Source organism: Perognathus longimembris, chromosome 3 (genome assembly GCF_023159225.1).
Source record: "Perognathus longimembris pacificus isolate PPM17 chromosome 3, ASM2315922v1, whole genome shotgun sequence".
In the NCBI taxonomy this organism is placed as follows: domain Eukaryota; kingdom Metazoa; phylum Chordata; class Mammalia; order Rodentia; family Heteromyidae; genus Perognathus; species Perognathus longimembris.
The window spans coordinates 8,871,596-8,886,230 of NC_063163.1; the positions used below are offsets into that span (position 1 = coordinate 8,871,596).

The 14,635-nt window shown below is 44.4% G+C and overlaps 1 protein-coding gene across 2 annotated transcripts in view; it reads right to left on the reverse strand.

Moving 5' to 3' along the window:
• Window positions 1–1,133: 1,133 nt before the first annotated feature.
• The window catches only part of Ipo5 (importin 5), a 50,737-nt gene continuing 37,235 nt past the window's right edge, over window positions 1,134–14,635 (reverse strand). For both annotated transcript variants that reach the window (XM_048341162.1, XM_048341163.1), the window contains 11 exons: window positions 12,975–13,107; window positions 12,767–12,888; window positions 10,158–10,254; window positions 8,993–9,165; window positions 7,516–7,627; window positions 7,375–7,430; window positions 6,159–6,281; window positions 4,963–5,182; window positions 3,669–3,897; window positions 2,538–2,679; window positions 1,134–1,280 (listed from right to left, as the gene is read on the reverse strand). In XM_048341162.1, the coding sequence (XP_048197119.1) occupies window positions 1,194–1,280; window positions 2,538–2,679; window positions 3,669–3,897; window positions 4,963–5,182; window positions 6,159–6,281; window positions 7,375–7,430; window positions 7,516–7,627; window positions 8,993–9,165; window positions 10,158–10,254; window positions 12,767–12,888; window positions 12,975–13,107 (1,494 nt within the window). In that variant the 3' untranslated portion in view covers window positions 1,134–1,193. The remainder of the gene's footprint in view (window positions 1,281–2,537; window positions 2,680–3,668; window positions 3,898–4,962; window positions 5,183–6,158; window positions 6,282–7,374; window positions 7,431–7,515; window positions 7,628–8,992; window positions 9,166–10,157; window positions 10,255–12,766; window positions 12,889–12,974; window positions 13,108–14,635) is intronic.

A 14,635-nucleotide genomic window follows, 5' to 3' on the forward strand; every position in this document is an offset into this window, starting at 1 on the left:
ATCACGGTTAAATGTAGTACAAACTATAAAAATGTTAACACTGGAGTTTTCAACAGAAATCTATTCAAGACCCCTTAGAAAAGTTAAAGGAACACCACCAAATCATTTACTGCTGTGAGGTTAACACATAGAGAAAACATTCACACATTTTACTGAAATTTCAGTAAATAATTTTAGCCATAATACTCATCACAAAATTATTAGTTCCAACATTGTGTGTGGCTCTATAGCAGTTACAATTTGCAATGAAAACACTGTCAGATCTTTCTGAAGTAGTAACACTCCTAGGTTTGAAAAACTACGGGTCAAAAAAAAAAAATTGCAATCCCCAAGGACGCCAATTGTGAATGGGAGAGGCGAGCGATAGCTTAGCTTAACTGGATGACAATACCTCGGGATGCTCCAGGTTGGACTGCACAAGGAGAGAGTATCAGGGGGAAAACAGAGCCACAGCTATTATCTTAAAAAAATATTAGATCACTCTTATAGTAAAAACATTAAAATGAACCAAACCAGACAGTACTGAATTTTTACACAAGCTTCTTTTGCATTTCAACGTTTATTGAGGAGTGAAAGGAGATGATGACTGCCACACAAGCCAGCGCCACTTCCCGCTCCGGCGCAGCGCCAACCGCCCCAGCCAGCCACTGCGCGAGGCTCTCGGGGAACCAGAACCCAAGGAGACATCAACTAGGACATCCTCGCGCTTGTGGGTGTCATCAGGCTTCTCCACCTTCCGCACCTACTGGTGTGCTGGGTGGAAGGCATCTTTCTATCCCACAAAATGACTCACTCCAATTGATAGAACGAACACTTGGGTGTAGAGCGAGTTAACACACGTCTATGCTGATTAACTGATCTTAAAGCTGGTTTTCCTTAAATGTTCTTATATGTCTACTGAGAAAAATTAATTTTATTTCCCTCTCCCCTCACGTGGGTGGGGGGGAGATAGCAATAGAAAAATACTCTTCAGTGCTACTGCAGGGTTTACGGGCAACTCCCTCAATGGGCGGACAGAAATCCACTGTGATCCCGCCGCGCCCGGGGCTGCTGCTCACGGCTTTCCTCTCCCGAAGCACGGCCTACACACAACACTAGCGCTCTCTCCTGCTCAGAAACGAAACAGAGAAACCTAAACAAAAGGGTAAACGTTTATTTGGAGTTAGTTTTCTGGTGGGTGATATTAAGGCCCTTCACGCAGAGTTCAGGAGCTCCTGCAGAGCCGTCTGCTGCTCGGGACTGAGCTGGGCTATGCATTCAGTCCACAAGCCTCCAGAAGTCTGCAAGACAAAACACGGCAGGCGGTCAGACAGGGCCAAGGGCCCCGCAGGATCACAGTCATCACGCACAGACGGAAATGCTAAAAACAGTTTCTCCAGCCACCTTGACTTGAGGACTACTATCGAAAAAGCAAGAAAAATCTGTTCATCTCTTCAGAGTTTGCTTTAATTATAGAAAAACTTTACTTTTATGCTAATAAAACCCACACTAGCTATCGACCTGACATCTCCACCCCCCTCCCCAACCCCAAGGGCCTGAGCGCTGTCCCTGGCTTCCTTTTGCTCAAGGCTAGCCCTGAGCCACAGCGCCCCACAGCGCCCCTTCCAGCCTTTTCTGTGTATGTGGTACTGAGGAACTGAACCCATGGCTTCATGCATGCTAGGTGAGCACTCTACCACTAAGCCGCATTCCCAGCCTGGCTACTGCCATCCTAAAGGAACCGAGGCCACATGCACTCACGAAGTGCTCAGTAGTTTTGTGTGTTGGCTGCGGGGCTTGCAATTTGGGCCTGGGCACTGCCCCTGAGCTCTTCAGGGTTTCTGGTGGCTAACTGAAGATAACAGTTTTCTAGATTTTCCTGGCCAGGCTGGCTTTGAACTGTGGTTCCCAGGTCTCAACTGCCTGAGTAGCTACGATTACAGGCATGAACCACCAGTGCCCCGCGATGTCTTCCCCCCTTGGGTGGTATCAGAAGTCAGAATTCAGTGCCTCGTGCTTCTAAGGCCATTTTCTAACACCTGACCAAACTTGTAGCCCTTTTTGCTTTTCTGATCAGGGCTTACTTAATACTGCCCGGGCTGGCTTGCACTGGGATTCTCCCACTTACACTGCCCACACAGCTATGGTGACAGTCACATGCCACCATGCCTGGTTTTGTTGATGTTGGTTTTTTGGCCAGTCCTGCGGCTTGGACTCAGAGCCTGAGCACTGTCCCTGGCTTCTTTTTGCTCAAGGCTAGCACTCTGCCACTTGAGCCACAGTGCGCCTTCCGGCCTTTTCTATGTATGTGGTGCTGAGGAATCGAACCCAGGGCTTCATGTATGCGAGGCAAGCACTTTACCACTAGGCCCATCCCCCCATACCCACTTTTTTTATTGGGTGGTATTGGGGTCTCCTGAACTTTGTGCCTCGGCTAGTCTAGAACCACGAACCTTTCAATCTCAGCCTCCTGAGTAGCTACAATCAGAGTATGAAAAAGAAATCTGGGAAAGAAAAAAAATCTACTTCAGTCTTCCTATTTCAACCAATTAGCTTACCTGTACTTGGCGAACTACATTGGCCAGGCGTTTGGCACAAGGGTCTTCGTGTTTAATGGCCTCATGCATTTCTCCTTCGGCGATTATGCTGAATATTTTGGGCAGATTGGAATTGTTTGGGCCAAGAACGATTGGGTGGTTACTGACAAAGGAAAAAAAAATCTTTATAAAATATGCTAAGAGCTTTATAAATAATTAAATGCACTAACAACAACAAAAAGTAGTATGACTACTTTCTGGACACAAACTTTCTAAAATAAATCTCAAGGCCAAAAGTGGCACTGTGGCTCAAGTGGCAGAGTGCTAGTCTTGAGCATAAAGAAGCCAGGGACAGTGCTCAAGCCCTGAGTCCAAGCCCCAGGACTGGCCAAAAAAAAAAATCTGAAGTTCAAAAGGATTTGAGGAACATTTCAAGAATGAACGGGGAAATAAATTCCAGGCAGTTGTAATGGAAAAACAGAGGTCAACGTGAGTGGAACCGTAGCCTTTGTCACTGAGGGTAGGTAACAGGAGTCACTTCCAGGGAGACAAGCCACCAGCCCCAGAGCGGGTTTTAGACGGAGGCGGCTATCATGTTCTGCTCCTTGTCTGTTTGCCAGTGGTGACACCCTAGCACAGCACTGGTGTGACTCTGAACTTGAAGCAGTCACGAAGGAATACAGGCCTATCATCTACTGCTACAACTCCAGTGGTTTTGATGGGTTTATTCATGCTAAAACAGTGATGAACAGCGAGAGAGCAAAGACTGAACTAATGTAATAGCAGGGGAATGCAGACTTAGGCTTTGATCTCAGACGGTCCTAGAGTTCAGCCTGTGGCTGAACCTCTCATGTACTCAGGGGCCTAAAATAGGAGAAATTCCACCACAGCCGGGAGCCAGCTTTGTGATGGCCTGCTGATATACGTTTAGAAAAGCACCAGGACTCTAGAGGGTCAAATAACATCACTAACAACGTATGTGATAACTTCAAGGTATTTCCTAAAGTTCCTTATGTACTAAATTGAATTCCACATGCAGGAATAATTGTAAAGGAGAATGTTCACCGGGCTATGGCATTATTAGTCATGTAAACAACGGAGGCTGTGCACGACTGCTGTCCACACAGGGAAGAGCCTGTCCCGGCCGCTTACCTTTCAATCAGGTCGCACAGGTAATTGAAAGTCTGAACGGCTTCTTCCTTATCTTCATGTAGTGGCAGCCAAGACAACCAGTGTGGCAGGACTTCTTCAACGTTTACACAGTCGGGCTTGAACTTCATCATCTTCCCCACTGCTGAGATGCAGTTCTCTGTGGCATTGACGTTTTCTTTGGTCTTAGAATCCGCAGACTGAATAACCCTCACAAGCAGCGGAAGCGCTTCTAAAGAAGTGTTGCAAGAAAGGCCAGTGAGCCCTCATGTTTTTACACAAGTGAATATGAATACTTGTATGTGGGGGCTGCTTGTTTTTCCAGGTAAAGTGAAAGGACGTGCTCAAAATGGTAGCCAGAGGACGACACCAGCCCTGGTCAGGGGACCCAGAGACGACAGTGCCTGTCACCAGAGGGGACTCGAGCCTTAGGACCTCTATTCCCTAGAGTGTAAAGAGTCTTCTAAGGCCATCCCACGTGCAACGGGGCCAGGAAAGGTTATGGTGGAGGAGGTTTGGATTCCACTTGGTTTCATTTCCATTTCTAAAAGGCCTTGAGCTCTCAGCTTTTTTTGCTTATGACTGACTGGTGCTTTACTGCTTGAGCTACATATATCTTCCATTTCTGGCTTATTTTTGGTCAGTCCTGGGGCTTGAACTCAGGGCCTGAGCACTGTCCCTGGCTTCTTTTTGCTCAAGGCTAGCAATCTACCACTTGGGCCACAGCGCCATCTCTGGCCTTTTCTGTATATGTGGTGCTGAGGAATCAAACCCAGGGCTTCATGTATGCTAGGCATGCACTTTACCACTAGGCCACATTCCCAGCCCTCTGGCTTATTTTAGTGGTTATTTGGAGATCAGTATCAAAGTTCATGTCTACCCAGGTGTTCCAAATCACAATTCTTAGATCTCAGCCTCCTGAGTAGTTAGGATTGTAACTGGGAGACACTGGTGCCTGGCTAAGAATGAATTCTTCCCTCTTTCCCCCTCCCCCCCCTTCCTTTAGTGCCAATCCTGGGGCTTGAGCTCAGCACCTGGGTACCATCCCTGAGTTTTAGTGCTCAAAGCTAGTGTCCTACAACTTGAGTCACAGCTCCACTTCTGGCTTTTGGGTATCGATTGGAGAACTTTCCTGGGCTGGCTTTGAACTGTGTGATTCTCAGATCTGAGCTCGGAGCGTTCAGCTCAAGAACAAACTCTTAAGTGCTATGAATGAGGTATTTGAAAAGAGGAAACCAAGCAGGTGCAAGAAGCATTGTCTGCAATGATGTGCATGCAGGAGAATAAACAGATATACCTGTACAAAAAGGGCGATAGTTATCTCCACCGTACTGTGCCATGACTCCCAGGCCATATGCTGCTGCCTGTCTGACTTCTGGGCTGTTGTCACACACGTACTGGAGCATTGGCCGCAAAAAGTATTCTGCATACTTAAACGAGGCTGGACTACAGTGTTCTATGACGTCATCAAAGATGCACAAGCCCCATTGTCTGTCTGGCCAGGGTCTATGTGGACACTACAAAAAAAGAGATTGTTTTAAGTGTTGACTGGTATACATAAAGAATACCAAGAAATAGTCACTACTCACATGGATATGCCTGACACAGGCAGTGGGGAAAAAAAAAAAGAATACAACCACCCCCCCCTTAGCATTGGCAGTATTTAACATTCAGATTTAATAATTTGGAATTTTTAACCCTGTGTGATTTGTTAGTTAACGCCAATCGGGCATGACTATATACTCAAAGAATGGGCACAAACAGTGATGTAGACAAATCATGGCCGGTGGGCCGGACACTGCCGTGACCCCACCCCGCTGCCCCACTCTCCAGAAGACAAGCAGAATCCCAAACCACAAAGCACAGCAATGTAAAAAGGGGGGAGGATGTTCAATAAGCTGGCTGTGTGCACTGTTCTTTTGAAAATACATCCAGGCGTGTGATGATGGAGCCGTGTGCTGCAGGGAGGAAGCAAGAGCTGCACTTTCTGCTTACTTTGATGATGAACTGAAGTTGTTTTAAAATAAAGTCTAGGGGCTGGGAACATGACGTAGTGGCAAGAGTGCTGGCCTTGTGTACTTCATGAAGCCCTGGGTTTGATTCTTCAGCACCACATAAACAGAAAAGGCCAGAAGTGGCGCTGTGGCTCAAGTGGGAGAGTGCTGGCCTTGAGCAGAAAGAAGCCAGGGGCAGTGCTCAGGCCCTGAGTTCAAGCCTCAGGACTGGCAAAAACAGTCTATAAAACAAAAATCAAATATAGAAGCTATCCATCTGTGAAAATTGGGACTTTTCTATGGTACACTAAAAAAATGTCATTCTGTATTTGTTAATTAAACAGGGTGTTTGAAACAATGAAAATGCAATTGAGTGTCTTTAGAATGTAGTGTAACTGCTCTATGGAAAATTAGCAATTGGCAATTTTCAAGGATCTATGAAGGTCATACACAAGACCAAAGTACACTGTACTTTGTAGGCAGACAGGGCGGGACTCACTATTAGGTTGACAATCAGTGGAAGCAGCTGCTCAAACCACGGCAACACCTTTTCCTTGTAGCTACTGAAGATTGAGTGTAAAATATCTGACACTTTGGTCAGAATATAAACATCATTATCATCCTAAAAGACAAACATAACACACACACACACACCCAGATCAGTTAAAATGTTATCTGTAGTATCAGTAGCAACACTTATAACAAAACACAAAACAAAAACCCAGAAGATTCCTATCCTGTTTTAGGAGCATATTACCAAGTATCTAGACTAAATTTTAGAGACTAAAATAATATTGAAGACTGACTGTCATATCTCATCAATATAAAAGGGTATGTATGACAGGCTGGGAATGTGGCTTAGAGGTAGAGTGCTCGCCTAGCATGCCTGAAGCCCTGGGTTTGACTCCTCAGCTCCACATATATACAAAAAGCCATAAGTGGCACTGTGGCTCAAGTGGCAGTGCTAGCCTTGAGCAAAAAGAAGCCAGGGACAGTGCTCAGGCCTTGAGTTAAAGCCCCAGGACTGGGGGGGGGGGGGGGGGAGGTGGGGACGGGAAGGGGGTAAGGGGTATGACAAATACCACACTTACTGCAAAGGTTTTCCTGGAATATACTTAATGATGGTTAAGCATTTATTGGATTGTCTATTTCCTTTGTCTATTTTTGACACTGTGCCTTCACTTTGGAGGAGGGTGGTGGGGAGCTTAGGGACTTGAGCGTGACTTGGGGCAGGCAAGGGAAGCGCTGGCCCAGCACAGGGCCACCGAAGTGGCAACCCCAGGGCTAAAACTGGGTGGAGAAAGAACTGAATGAACAATGCAAAGAAAGCCTGTTAAGAGTGTGAGGTGATTCATATTTCCATTTCATTTTAATATGTCTGGAGCTTTGAATTCAGGGCCTCATGCTTGAGGCAAAAGGTTGAATGTGCCAACTGAGGCTGCTGTATTTACCAAGGCTAGAGCAGTACAGAACCCAAACAGCTGCTGTGAGCAACATGTGTGAAGAAGTACTGCAGCGTGGGGCATAAGGCACTAACACAAACACCCAAGACCAGTTAATTTCAAGTTACTTGCTCTATAAAACAACAGATAAAATCTCATCACCTCTGTCATAGATTATCAATACTTATATCAGAATGCAAGTAGGATGAATCAGAAACTGAAGCATTTAACTCATATGCAAATGATGGTAAACAAAGTGCAGAAATAATTTACCTCATCTTGTAGTGACTCTTCAACCTGTTCATCATAGTCTTCATCTTGTCTCTTAACTAAAACACACCCAAATAAATGTTTTTAAATGGTCACTAAACACGTCAAGGCTTTCTTTCAGAAACAAAAGCACAACAAACTTACCCTGCCGTAATTCTTGATTTTTAAAATGTTCTTCAAGCTTTGCCTTCAGTATGCCCCCCAGTTCTTCGAAGTGCTCATTGTTAAGGCATCCATCTCCCATGACTTCAATGCACTAATGGGGTCGAAGACAGAGAGCAACCCGTAAGAGCCAAGGGATTTTAACTGCAAGCTTAGGCTGCATTAAGGCAGAAGTCTGGGAAATAGGAATGTAGCTGAATATCCTAGAAGATGACTGGTTAAATGAATAGGTGTATAGTTACAAGGAGGGCTTTTTGAGGAGAGGTTAGAAGCAGTCTTTCAAATGGTTTACTAGGCACATCCTACAAGACAGGCATTATCCTGGTTTCTGAGGATTCCAAGGTAGAAAAGACAAAACCAGCTCCCAGAGAGCAAAATTCCCACGCTCACAACTTAGCACAAACAGGAGCTGCACAGGGGGTAACAGTGTCCTTTAAGGGCAGGAATGTAGGGCAGAGCGAGTGGTTGGGGAAGAGCCACGGGGACCGGGCATTCACTCCAAGGGAAGAAATGGAACTGTGGGAATATAAATGAAGACAAAGTTGTTAGCATTTCCCCTGCCTCAGGTCCTCAGCGCCTCCCGTAAGCCCCCAGAACCATCCACAGCTAAACTCCCGGCCCTAGAACTATAATGGGCCACTCCTACTCACCATTAAGACCTACCTACTTCCCCTTTAGCCCCAGAGAGAAGCTGCCACCTGGATAAGGTGCAGACGCCACGTCGCTCCCTCTCCCATGAGAGATATGGCCCTACTAATAAACCTCTTTAGGAACCTCCTCCTGTCTGTGACTATCTCCGCATGGTCCCCTGGGAAGGCTGGGACATACCCTTTCAAAAGTGAAGAACCCTTAAATCAACCTTGGAGCAAGCTAGCGAACTGTGTACATGGATGGGTATGAGAAGGGAAGGGACAGCAAAGAGATGAAACTAGGAAGAAAAGAAGAAGGACTTCCAAATTGGTCATGGTAGCAAGTACCTGTAATTCCAGAGCTGGAGACACTGACAGACACTGACATATGGAGGATCTCAAGCTTGAGGCCAGCCTGGGCCACATAGTGAGACCCTGCCCCCCAAAACAAGTTCTGGAGTAGACTAACTGAGGCTACTGATAGCACAAATGAGGCAACGAGGGCAGGGAACAGGATAGAAAGTAGCCATGAATCGCTAGCAGTGTTCGGATGGGTGGGTACGGTAGTGGGCCTGGAATACAAGAGCATCAGATTTTCTGTTTCCAAGCAACGCATTCTTAGTGCTTCTGACCATCTGACATAATGACCTTCCGGGGTGAACTTACCATTTCTCCAATGCATACTCCTAAACAAACAAAATATTAAAATATCTTCAGTAAACTGAACTTTTCAGTAAAGCAATTACTTATATCACATTTAAAAATGCCTAACTTCCACCACTACCTTATCAATATCAGGGGAAGATACTACAAGAAGAATGTACTCGTACCTTTGCGAAGGAATGCATGATTTCCGAGAGGACATCGGAGTCTGGCTCAGTGCCAATGGCCTTGATCAGGGCGTCACACATGAAATGCCACATCTGTGTGAGGTACTCAGGACCACGGACTCTCGCACATTCCAGAAGAAGAGGCATGGACTCTGCTGCCGCCACTCGAACACGTCTCATTGTTAAAGAAATACAATCACTAAAGAAGCCCCAAAGACATCTCCATCATTCTACTTAAATGTTAAGGGATGCTATGTCGGGAGGAATGCTGTGTTATCCAAGAGCCTGTGTGAAATGTATCAAGTGTGAATAAAAACAGTGACGTCTCACTGCTACATGCCACACCTGTAAGGCAGAGATGAGCTTAGTGACAGAGAAGTGCTTCTAACTCAAACGTAAGCCTCAAGAGTCAGGAAGGACTGTGAAAAGAGCTACGACCAGCAGAATGGAAGAGTATTTTTATTTTGCATGATGTACTGCTACCCCAAAATTTCAGGTAAGACCACACTGGCTCTTCATATCCCACCCCATTTGCAAGATAAAGTCTTGATGGCACTCATGTGTTTGGCTGGTATTGGGGCTTGAAGGAAGCGTTTCCCGCTCACTCAGCCGGTACTCTACCACTCCAGCCACATCTCCAGCCCGGCTGCTGTTTGGTAGTGTCTGGGCTCCCAATGCTTCTCTCTATGGCTGTCCTATTACCTACCACCTAGGAAAGCGCGCCTGTGTGCATGGAATGCGTAAGCTTATTAATCATGCCTGTTAGTAAGCAACTGGGGATAAACACAGTAATTTGCAGGATTGCTGAAATGTTTTCCCTTGGCCTTCCACATGTGCAATGTCTGAGTCTCTGTTATAGAATGTAAGCTGTTAGTTTTGACATATTGACAAAGGTCTTATTCTTGTCCATATTATTAAGAGGTATTTGAAAACAGTGACAAAGGCGTTCTTCAGAACTGACTAGAAGACAGTTCTCATCTTTTTCTTCATGATTTTGGCACAAGGTGAAAGGAATAAAAACACATGCAGAGCACAAGTATATCCCTGCACCGACAGCTAGTGTAAACACAAACAATATGGTGATGCGTGCTTCAGGTAACACAAAGTAACACCCAGAAGTTTTACTCAATCTAGCAATGTTCTGCAGTCCATGGTCAAAGGATATCATCATGGAAATAGAATTTCAGCAAAGGAACCATCAGTTTGACCACCTGCTCAGTATATTCCACAAAACCTTCCTTTAACTCCTTTGCATAGCAAACCTGAAAGCAAAAAGAACGGGAAAGCAATCAAGATCTATTTATAACCTTTTATCCCTCTGTGACGGAGGCAAGACACAGCTTTTGCACCCATCGGGCAGGCAGGCCAGCACTGAGCTCTACCTCCGGCTCTTGTTAACAAAGCCCCAAAACATTCCAACGCCGCTCGAGTACTACTACATTTGAAGTTGCAAGTAAGGCATTCAAGTAAGCCTCAATTTTAAAACCAGAAGACCTATCAAATGATATACCGCCATTCAGAAACTGAAATCACCTATTGGAAATGGTTTTATTGTAAGGGGACAAAGTGTGACAGAGGGTAAAACTGGAACACAGTATAAACATGTGGAGATTTAACAATGAAATCTCCCCCGTGTAACAAAGCCAATTAATAAAAAAGTAGTTAGGGCTAGGAATGTGCCTTCGTGGTACAGTGCTTGCCTAGCATGCATGAAACCCTGGGTTTGATTCCTCAGTACCACCACATAAACAGAAAAAGCCTGAAGTGGTGCTGTGGCTCAGGTAGTAGAGTGCTAGCCTTTGAGCAAAAGAAGCTCAGGGACAGTGCTCAGGACAAAAAAAAAAAAAGCAGTTAAAGGGGTGGTTCAGGAGGTAAGGCACCTGCCAGTGAGCATAAAACATCAAATACAAAAAAACAGAAGAAGGGGCTGGGAACACGGTCTAGTCCCTCCATATATATGAAGCCCTGGGTTAGATTCCTCAGCACCACATATATAGAAAAAGCCAGAAGTGACCCTGTGGCTCTAGTGACAGAGTGCTAGCCTTGAGCAAAAAGTAGCCAGGGACAGTGCTCAGGCCCTGAGTTCAAGCCTCAGGACTGGCAAAAAGAAAAAAGTTATAAAGGAAGGCTAGGTTTGACACATGTCTATAATCCCAACACTTAGAAAGGCTGCAGGTTTAAGGTAAGCCTGGGTTCCATAGCAAAAAAAAGAAAGAAAAAAGTTGCAAAAAAAAAAAAAAAAAACCCCACAAAGGCTGGAATATACTATTTATAAACTAAACTGGCTTTGTTGAATTGCAATTTCTTTGTATAACTACTCAAAGATAATATAATTTTTTACAAGGCTGAAGGATATTTAGAAAAGTTTCAGCAGTTTGAAACTATTTAAAACAAAAAAATATCAGTTTTAAAAGAGTACAAAAACTTGGGCTGGGAATATGGCCGGAAATGGCGCTGGGGCTCAAGTGGTAGAGTGCTAGCCTTGAGCAAAAAGAAGCCAGGGACAGTGCTCAGGCCCTGAGTCCAAGCCCCAGGACTGGCAAAAAACAAAACAAAGGGTACAAAACCTGAAAACTGCTGGGTATTGGTGGCTCTTGCCTATAATCCTAACAATTCAGGAGGCTGAGATTTTAGGATTGAAATTCAAAGCCAGCCTGGGGAGAAAAGTCTAAACTACTCAGAAAAAGCCTGAAGTGGTACCATGGCTCAAGTGGTAGTATTAGTGTTGAGCAAAAAAATAAGAGATTGGCATGAAGAAAAAAAAAAGTAATTGTAGCAAATTACTTTGCAAATCTTGTACACGGCATAATGTACTTTTGTTTTAGAGGTTTCCCAGGCTGGCTACTAATTACTTGGCTTATGTGATCTTTGTGCTTCAGACTAGTGAGTAGCTGAAACTACACAAGTGCCTGGCTTACTGCATGTATGTATGTATGTACGTACGTATGTATCTATGTCATGGGGCTTGAACCCATAGCCTGGGTACTGTCCCTGAGTTCTCCCTGAGCTTTTGCACAAAGCTAGCCAGTAGTTCTGCCACTTTGAACCACAGCACCACTTCTGGTTTTCTAGTGGTTAATTGGAGATAAGAGTCTGATGGACTTTCTTGCCCCAGCTGGCTTTGATCTGCTATTCTCAGATCTCAGCCTCCTAAGTAGCTGGGATTAAAGGCAGGAGCCACCAGTACCTATCTTATTTTTTATTTTTAAAACTTCAGAGCCGGGTGTGATGGTACATACAAGCCTGTAATCCCAGTACCTTGGGAGCTGAGACAGAAAGAGGCCATCTGGGTCAAGTAGAGACCTTGTTCTCAAATAATCTAAGTAAATCATTAATAAAAATCATGTCACTAGTGAACAATTAAAAGCAGAGCTTTACAATCTATCAAGAGAATTACATAATTGTTTAAAAGCACTAATTTTGGCTATTAGAAGATAATGAAAGGCTTAATCCATAGTTTTTTCTTTTGTACTTATACTGAGACTTGAACTCGAGTCTAATATTCTCACTAAGCTTGTCTGCTCAACCCTACTTGAGCCACACCTCCAAGCCTTGCATTTTGCTGGTTAACTAGAGATCTAGTTGCTCATTCAGACATGTCTGCCTAGGCTGGCTTTGAACCAAGCAAGGTTCTCCAGCTCTTGGGCTCCTGATTATCTAGGATTACAGGCATTTCCTTTTTAAGGGAATATCTTTACAGCTTTTCAAATGAGTTTCTTTTGCAGTTATTTGTGTATAAATGAGAAGACACGAAAGTAAGGATTTTGATTGTACCAGCATCTGACATGCAGTTGACTTTTCTTCCAGTCCTGCAGTTTTAATACCAAAACTTTGCTGGTCTCCAAGGTTCACAAATTCCCAACCATCGTCATCACTCATATTCTCCATGTCTTGGGCTAGTAAGAGAGAAAACATACGCTATAAGAACAACTGCAGAGCCAAATAGTACAACTCTGCTACCGGTCCTTAGGAAGATACCTACTGTCTAAAAGGGCCACTTCAGGTTTAATTGAAGCTGTCTTCATTAAAGGGCCCATAACCACTGGAAGGTACTGCTGAAATTCTTTCCCAAGGATTTTGCACATTCTGGCCCATGCTGAGATCATGTAAGAGATCTGGGAAAAGAATTAAAACACATTTCAAAACAACCAGCAAATAAAGACACTCTATTCTCTACCACTGAGATAATGTTACTGTTATATTCATGAGCTTGGGGGGAGGGGGGGAGGAAGGGGGTACACGGTCCTGGGACTTGAACCCAGGGTCTGGGCTCTGTCCCTGAGCCTCTCTGTGCTCAAGGCTAGAGCTCTATTACTTAAGCTACAGCACCACTTCTGGCTCAGGGAGGGCTTCATGCATGCTAGGCAAGCACTCTACCACAAAGCCACATTCTCAGCCCTATGTTCCTGCGCTTTAATAAATGCATTTCCAAAGATTACATATTAATATATTCCAATCAGTAATGAAGTCCTATAAACCCCATACACTGGGATAGGACTAGTAACTTGAATCACTTCAAGAAATTTTAACTACTTTCCTTACAGCCTGGCACCCCACTTATAAAACACAACAAACAATTCCCACCACTTGCTTTAAAGAAAAGAATTAAGCCATGCGCTGGTGGCTGACACCTGTAATCCTATCTACTTAGGAGGATGAGAGGCATTCTACTATGGGCTCATGCAAAGGTAACAGCCACTGTCCTCTCCACCCTCCTGGCTCTGTATACACGGCAATTCCCAGCTTCCTACCATCCACCAACTCCCTACCTAGTACTTACTGTTCCCCATGGACCTTTGTTATACCAATATACATATATGTATATTTACTACTGCCCAGGAAAGCAAGTTAAAAAAAAAAAAAAAAGCCCCCAAAGTAATATGCTTCCTTAGCAACTTAAGATGAAAGTAGAGCTATGGCTCAAGTGCCAGAGCCAGGACTGTCACAAAGCAAAAAGCAGAACTGTTTTCCCCTTGATGGTACTGGAAAAAGCTTGCTCTTGTGAAGTCAAAACCTTGTCCAACAACTATTTGGTACCTTGAGAGGCACTGGGAATACTTTTTCCCCCTTTATTGTCAAAGTGAAGTACAGAGGGGTTGGTTTCATATATAAGGCAGTGAGTACATTTTTTGTTCAACTCGTTCCCTCCTCCCTCATTTCCCCCCCCCACACTGGGAATACTTTTAAGATTGTGGCAGATGAGACTGAACTCATCAGGAAACTCATCCTGAGAAATGTTAGTATTTATCCAGGTGCATTTGTGTGTGTAAGTTCCAAATTAATGAATGAAACGGACACCTGCTCATGGGTAGACAATGCTGCAGGTTTTGAAATTACTAGGTTTGGTTTCTGTATTTCTCTTCTGATGGAGTGAGACAAATTGTGTGGTTTTCAAAGAGCTACGAGACAGCTGATTGATTGGAGATATTTAGTAAGGAGTAGATAAACGAGACTTGAAAAGATTTACATGCAGGAAATCTGTAGCCATATTTGTGAATGTCATTGCTTTAGGTGAGAGCAAAGGAGGGGAGGACAAAGCCTCAAGAGTGACACAACTTGACAGAAATAGAAAGCACAAGCCACTGACAATAGATGCAGAGAGTTCAGCTCACAAAGCAGAAGGAAAAGGCAGTGATGAATCCA